General features: G+C 39.0%; 1 protein-coding gene across 1 annotated transcript; it reads right to left on the reverse strand.

Moving 5' to 3' along the window:
- Positions 1-7,421: 7,421 nt before the first annotated feature.
- On the reverse strand, positions 7,422-8,365 carry LOC116599834 (olfactory receptor 6-like). Its single transcript, XM_032359798.1, is given in 2 exon segments — positions 7,422-8,053; positions 8,056-8,365. Coding segments are annotated over 2 exon segments (942 nt in total).

The raw sequence follows: 8,365 nt of genomic DNA on the forward strand, positions 1-8,365 counted from the left end.
TTGGTGGTGATGGTGATGGTGGTGATATTTACTTTCAGATTCTTGTACCTAATTCTTTTATTTAAAAATGTGATCATTTAATAAATGCAAAATAAGATAATTGCTATCTTAAAGAAATATTAACCTGGCATGGAGTATGGATGAAACAGAGGAAAAACCCAAAGGGTGTCATCAACATGATGCAGAGTATAAGAAATTTGGACAGATGGAAGGATTGGCTGTGGAAAGATTTAATGTGGGGCCCTGGGAATGGGATGAAGTGGAGGGACTTTCTGGTAAATAACCAGCATGGTACTTTACACAGGAGATTGATTGGCATAATTGGTGATAAAACTACACCGCATCAGGCTCTCTGCTCAATTAGGAGATTTCTTAACCCCTCCTCCTCTGCCTGCCTCTCTGCCTACTTGTGATCTCTGTCTGTCAAATAAGTAAATAAAAATCTTTAAAAATTTGCGTTTGTAGAGCAACATTTCCCAAACTCTTAGGAAATCAAACATTTTTTTAAATAAAATTTTGTGCATAACCCTAGTATAAAAAATGTCAAAGTAATAATTATTCTGTAAACTCAGAATAAATAAATAAATAAAAGAAGTGGGGAAATGTTACCTCCAAAAAAAAAAAAAAAGAATTAGAAAAAGAAAGTTAAAAAAATTTAACTATGCAAGACTAAAGGATCATTGCGGGGGGGAAAGCCATGAATTCTATGTGTTGCTTTCCCCTAGCTCTGGAGTTCCATAGTTCTCAATGATTGGTGAACTTGGTCTTGATGGATATTCTTGCTGATCTTATAGGGGAGGGGCCTGTTGCAGTGATTTTCAAATATCTTTCCCAAGATGGAATTGCACCACCCTTACAAAGGGCCAGGCTAAGAATCTGCTTGGGTTCACTCTTGGAACTTTTGTTCCCTGAATGCTTTTCCGTAGAGCTTCAGAAGATGAGAATATGAAAATGGCAGCCTCCCAATCGGAGTCCTGGAGGAACTGAGAGCTCAGGTCTCCCTCTTCATTGAGCCCCCAGAGAAAAGAAGTCAATCCCTCCTATCTCCCTGGTCTCTGGACATAGTCCGTGCTCACCCAGCTTGTGACTGAGCATTGATCTCTGGCACACAGCCCCACTTGGAGTCTCCAAACCCAGCAGATTCCTGCTAGTGCTCCCATGCCACTCCTTCCATAGAAGGAAGGAGGGGGTCTCATTGGATCTTCACTTGTGGGGTCCCTGCTCGAAGGGCAGTGCCCTATGCCTGGATCATAGTTTAAGGTAACCCTGAGCTGAGAGCTCCTTCCTTAGCTCTGTCTATTTAGCCACTTCCCTGCACCAATACCTGGCAGCTCTGCCACACTCAGACACCCCCAGAATATCTGTGGCCCCACGGGTCCTGTGACCACACTGTCCCTGCAAGAGCTCCACTCCCGCTTAGCCTCTGGAGCAATGTCCCTCAGTGAAGACTGCTAAAAGTTCTGATTTTGTGCTCCACTGCTCCACCACTTGCCAGGATTTGGCCCCTCACCCCACAGTCTATCTTCCCATTGCTTTGGACTCACTTCTTCACATGTATACAGAAAAATGTTTCTATGACCAATGTCAAAGAAATTACCACCTATGCTTTCTTCTCTGAGTGTTGTACTTTCAAATCCTCACATTTAGGTCTTTAATCCATTTTGAGTTTATTTTTGTATATGCTGTAAGAAAGTCATTCAATTTTACTTTTGTGCAGGTAGCTGTCCAGTTTTTCCAGTACCATTTGTTGAAGAGACTGTCTTTTTCCAATTATATTTTCTTGCCTCCTTTGCCATAGATTAACATATAAATGTGGGTTTATATCTGGGCTCTTTTTTGTTGTTGTTCCATTGATCTATTTTTGTGCCAGTGCTATACTGTTTTTAATACTACAGCCTTGTAATGTATCTTCAAATCTAGAATAGTGATAACTACAGTTTTGTTTTTCTTTCTCAAGATTGCTTTGGCTAGGGGCACCTGGGTGGCTCAGTGGGTTAAAGCCTCTGCCTTTGGCTCAGGTCATGATCCCGGGATCCTGGGATCAAGCCCCGCATCGGGCTCTCTGCTCTGCAGGGAGCCTGCTTCCTCCCCTCTCTCTCTCTGCCTGCCTCTCTGCCTACCTGTGATCTCTCTCTCAAATAAATAAAATCTAAAAAAAAAAATTGCTTTGGCTATTTGGCATTTTTTGTGATTTCATAAAGATTTTAGGATTATTTTCTCTAAAAGCTTTGTGAGAAATGCTGTTAGTATTTTGTTAGGGATTGTACTGCATCTGTAGATTGTTTTTGATAGTATGGACATTTTAAGAATATTAATTTTTTCAATTCATGAGCATGGAATATCTTTCCATTTGTTTGTGTTATCTTCAGTTTCCTTCATCAGTGTTTTATAGTTTGAAGGGTACTGGTTTGTCACCTCCTTGCATAAGTAAATTGCTAGATACTTTATTCTTTCTGGTGCAATTGTAATAGAATTGTTTTTTTAATCTCTCTGTTAATTTATTATTCATGTACAGAAATTCTATTAATTTCTGGGTATTAAATTCTGGGTATCTGAAATTTTATTGAATTCATTTTTTACTTATAGTAGCTTTTTGGTGGAGTCTTTAGGATTTTTTATGTGCAATATTATGTCATATAGTGACAGATTATAGTATTACAGCAAATAGTGAGAGACTAACTTCTTATTTACCAATATAAATTCCTCTTATTTCCTTCTTGTCTGATTGCTCAGGTTATGACTTCCAGTAGTATGTTGAATAAAAGTGGGAGTGCCTGGGTGGCTCAGTGGGTTAAAGCCTCTGCCTTCAGCTCAAGTCATGATCTCAGGGTCCTGGGATCGAGCCCCACATCAGGCTCTCTGCTCAGCAGGGAGCCTGTCTCCTCCTCTCTCTCTGCCTGCCTCTCTGCCTACTTGTGATCTCTATCTGTCAAATAAATAAATAAAATCTTTTAAAAAAAAGTGGTGAGAGTGGACATCCTTGTCTTGTTTCTGATTTTAGATGAAACATTCTCAGTTTTTCATCATCCAGTATGATATTAGCAGTGGGTTTTTCATATATGCCCTTTAATATGTTGAATTATGTTCTCTCTAAACCTACTTTGTTGAGAGTTTTTATCATGAATGGATGTTAAATTTGTCAAATGCTTTTTCTGTATCGAGATGATGATATGATTTTATTTCTTCACCATATATATTCATTTTTATTTAATTTTCATGCAAACATTTAAAGGTAGATATTATAACCCATATTTCACAAATGAGGAAACTGAAGATCAAAGAAATCACAATTTAAATAACCTAAGAAATATTTAGAGCTAACAACTGGTAATGCCAGACTCTGAAGCAAATATTTGCTTCCCAAGTATTTTCCCTGGGACCCAATTGCCATTGAGACTGTTTTAAAAGCCTAATTATGTTATGTATTGGTAAACTGAGTGAATGAATTAGAAGCACCTAGAAAAATATATTGATAAATCTCTTTTTTAAAATTTATTTATTTTTCAGAGAGGGAGAAAGAAAGCACACAAGCAGGCGGAGCAGCAGGCAGAGGGAGAAGAAGGCTCCCCACTGAGAAAGGAGCCTGATATGGGACTTGATCCAGGTCCCTGAGATCATGATGCGAACCAAAGGCAGACATGTAATGGACTTAGCCACCCAGATATCCCAGGGGAAATTCTTTTTCATATCCTAAAATGTTGTCTGGCTTACTCTGATAAGAAAAGAAGTGCAACCTAAGAAGGAAATAGTAAGAGATTAGTTCTATGCACTAAACTAACATGCCAATTCTAAGAGGAACAAAGTGTTTCTTAATGGGTTATGCAGTCTACAATAAATGGCAGAAAAGCTGGGCATGATTCAATATCTGAATTTGAATTTGTTGAATGTGCTACTCAGAACTCTCAGAATCAACTCAGTTTGGCAGTGCCATCATGTGAATGGAAGAAAAGTAGAGGGTATTTATGGAGAAATACTTGAAAAATTAAGTGTGGAACAAATGGTTTTATATTTTATTTCAAGCTCTGTCACATATCGTACTGAAGTAGAAAATGCAGTTTGCCCGTGTTATGTTATTGATTTCCAAACCTAAACACATGTGACTTTTTATTTTGTTGTATTTTAAAATATTTTATCTATTTATTTATTTGAGAGACAGACAGACAGACAGAGTGAGAGAGAGAACATGCAGAGGGGAGAGGGAGAAACAGGCTCTCCCCTGAGCAGGGAGCCCCAACATGGAACATGATCCCAGGACCCTAGGATCATGACCTAAGCTGAACAGATGCTTAACTGACTGAGTCACCCAGGTGCCCCTACATGTGATTTTTTAAAGAGGTATATTTATTGCAAGCATTCCCACTGAGACTTATTTCAATTTGATGAATATTTATCAAGTGCCATATTAGTCAGGATCCCAGTAAGAAACAGAAAGCAATGTTTGTTAAAATTTTTGCATGGAATTAAACTTCATGACAAATTTACTGAGGCTGGGCCAGATAATGACAACCAGCAAAGGAAGTTGAGCCACATAAGGATTAGCAGTGCAGAAACCCAGGGATGACTGCAGACTCAGAAGGGGCACCTTTGTGACAGGAGCTGTAGCTGTGGCCAGTCACCCATCAAGGAAAGTAGAAATGAATCCCTTGCCATCTCTTGCCTGGAATCCTTTCAATTTCCTACTGGTGCCTCCTAGTGGCTCAACCAAATTGGAAGCCAGAGGCCAACAGAGCCAGAGTGGACTGTCAACTGAAACAACTCCTCCCACCCTCAGAGTTGGGGTATACAAAGGGTTAAAGGAGTGCAAAGAATAGATAATTGGGGGGCAAGGGTATAGAGAATAACCAGCACAGTCACCCACTGTGTCAGGGACAATGGCTGGTATTGTGGACACAAAGATGGATAAGGTTAGGTTCTGCCCTAGAGGAACTCACAATCTAGTGAGGAGTCAAACACAAACTGGCACCTGCCAAACAGAATGAAAAGTTGTAGCTGAGGACTTGTTCTTGCTTCACTCTCTCAGTGACTACCATTTCTCTGGCAGAAGGGCTACATGCTAAAGATCTAGTACTTGCAAAAGCTGAAAATGACTCTGTAGAACTTATTATGTGTTTATCAACCCATATAGTAAGAAAATTGACAAACTGGTAAGATCTAGATAGGTGAACATGAATCTATTTCCTCATGTGACCTCTTTCTTATTCATGTCCCTTAGTGCTAATCATCTTTCAGGTCCTAGAGTATGCTGCTATTTCTCTTGCCACTAGCCTTTCATATCTACAACACCGGACCTTCACTACTGCCCACCATTTCTCATCTAATTCCTTCAAGTGTTAGCCTGAATGCTACCTCTGCTGGAACATTTTCCCCAAACTTGCATCATCACAGTCCTAATGCTGAAGGTAATTGTGCCTTTATCCTCCCTACTCTGAGCTGTTTGAAGGAAGAATCTATGTTTATTTTTGTTGCTGTGGTTGACCAGCATATCTTAATGGGCTATCACAGTCCAAAGAATAGGGGGACAAAAAATACTGAATGAATGAGTAAATGAATGAATGAATGAAGTTAAACAAGATAACTTAGAATACTGTAAGTACTGAATACATTATGGTGACTAATATTAAAATGAATATTTCATTTTGAGGATCAGTAAAAAACAAGGTGGAGTTGGTGTAGGTGGGGAAAAGATTAGATCTAAGGTTCATGAATGCTAGAGTGATTCTAAAGTAATAAAAATAAAGAGAATGAGTAGGTCCTATTTAATTCAAACTGAGAATTCTTAAGTGGTAAGATAACATTTTAAGAGCAATATACATATAGGAAAGATTTGTCCACAAATGTTGAAGAGCATTCAACATTCAGGAAACCAATTTTAGACTCCCACTTAAAAAGTATAGGATAGAGACTTATTTCACTCAGCATAATGCTGAGTGAAATAAGTCAAGCAGAGAGAGTCAATTATCATATGGTTTCACTTATTTGTGGAGCATAACAAATAGCATGGAGGACATGGGGACTTAGAGTGGAGAAGGGAGTTGGGGGAAATTGGAAGGGGAGGTGAACCATGAGAGACTATGGACTCTGAAAAACAATCTGAGGGTTTTGAAGGGACGGGGGGTGGGAGGTTGGGGTACCAGGTGGTGGGTATTATAGAGGGCACGGATTGCATGGAGCACGGGGTGTGGTGCAAAAATAATGAATACTGTTATGCTGGAAATAAAAAAAAAAATAATTAATTAAAAAAAAAAGTATAGGATAGAGAGAGGCAAGGTAACTCTTTCTGATTTTTTTTCATATTTTAGTTTCTGTTTTTCTTCAATTTCAGTTTCAATTCTGTAGAATTCTCCCTGGTACATTTCTTTCTCTAATCAGCAGATCCCTCAGTGGTATCTAACAATCTCATTTGTATTAGAAAGTTTTGTATTCATTTTTCACCTTATTTATGTGTAGGACATATTTTACATTGATATATTGAGACTTTCAGTTCAAACATATATTGATGTAATGGTATTTCATTTGTTTGCTGATAATAGTGATATTACAACATGGAAGGCCATAAGAATTCAAGAGCCCAAAAGACAATTTCTCAAGAGACATATAGGAACTGCAAAAGTTGCAGTAATACAAATAATTTCATCTCTCATGAAACTGTATCCCATCTGTAGAATGAAAAACGAGGTATTATGGTCCTATAAGGAGGCAACAATTACAAAAAATTGTGAAATGAACAACAAAATTATTAATATCAGTGGTAGTTGGTCATCATTAACCCAATGCCACTATAGACATCATTATCACCACCATCCCTATGACCACCACCACTACCATATCATTATCATTTATCATAACATCTACACATACCTTACCGGCTGGATCGCTTGTTTCTTCCTGGCATCAGTGTTTCTTAACTAATGTGACCCTAAGGCTACTATCACAGACTCTTACATGTAGGGATAGTCTAATACAATGGATTGTGGAACTAGACTCCATGAGTTCAAATAACGGCTTTGATATTTTTTTAACTATGCAATGTTGAACAACTTATTTAACCTCTCCATGTATGTTTCAGTTTCCTGATCTGTAAGATTAGGCAGGTAATCATAACTAACTCATAGAGGTGTTATGAGAATAAAATAGTTTATTATATGTTAAGTGCCAATAACACCAACTTATATACGTCAAATATTCTTTTGAGTCTACATCTCAAAGTAATTTTAAATATATACAGTATGTAATAAACTAATTCAAGATTAAAGAAATACATAATGTGTCCTTTTTCTAGTTTTAATTTTTTTTCTCTCTTCCCATGCTGGGATTTCTTTAAGAATGTAGATTTATAGAATAACACTAAAAAGCAGAACAGTGAAGTGTCACAGAAATGACAGCCCTGCTGAGACACTGTCTCCTTCTCAAGGTAGCAGGGCTTAGCTGAGCAGGAGGCACTGTCCAACCCCCATGGTCTTTTTGATAGCATTTTTTACTTCCTGGTTCCTAAGGCAGTAGATAAACGGATTTAGCATGGGTGTGAGGACTGCATACACAGCTGAGATTAGTTTGTTCGAATTAAATGATGCAATAGCCCTGGGCCGAACATACATAAAAATCATGGCTGTATAATAAATTGTGACTACAGTAAGGTGTGATGCACAGGTGGAGAAGGCTTTCTTCCTTCCCTGGATGGAGGGTATCCGCAGAATGGTGGAGACAATGTAGACATAGGAAAGGACAGTGGTGATAAGTGGGAAGACAAGAATGACAATAGCCAAAGCAAAGTCCACTAGCTCGGCTGTGGACATGTCTTTGCAAGCCAGCTTGAGGATTGGTGAGATGTCACAGAAAAAGTGGTTCATGACATTGGAACCACAAAAGGCAACATGTGAAATGAAATAAACCTTGATGACAGAGACCATGAAACCACTCACATAGGAGAAAGACACCAGCTGTACACAATAAACTGTGGTCATGATGACTGGGTATTGGAGAGGGTGGCAGATGGCCACATAGCGGTCATAGGCCATGGCTGCTAGAAGCACACACTCTGTGCAGGCAAGTAGATAAAGAAGTAGAGTTGGGTCATGCAACCTGTGAAGGAGATGCGCCGTCTCTGCAGAAGGAATCCATCCAGCATCTTGGGGACTGTTACAGAGACATACCAGACCTCCAAAAAGGACAAGCTACTCAGGAAATAGTACATGGGCTTATGGAGGGAGCCAGATATCCAAACAGTGAGCATGATGATAAGATTCTCTACTACCACCAGCAGGTATACCACAAGGAAGAGGAAGAAGAGCAGGACTTGTAGCCATGGGGCAGTGGGGAAGCCCACCAGGATGAATTCACTGACCAGAGTGATATTTTTCTCCAGCAT

Source organism: Mustela erminea, chromosome 9 (genome assembly GCF_009829155.1).
Source record: "Mustela erminea isolate mMusErm1 chromosome 9, mMusErm1.Pri, whole genome shotgun sequence".
Lineage (NCBI taxonomy): Eukaryota > Metazoa > Chordata > Mammalia > Carnivora > Mustelidae > Mustela > Mustela erminea.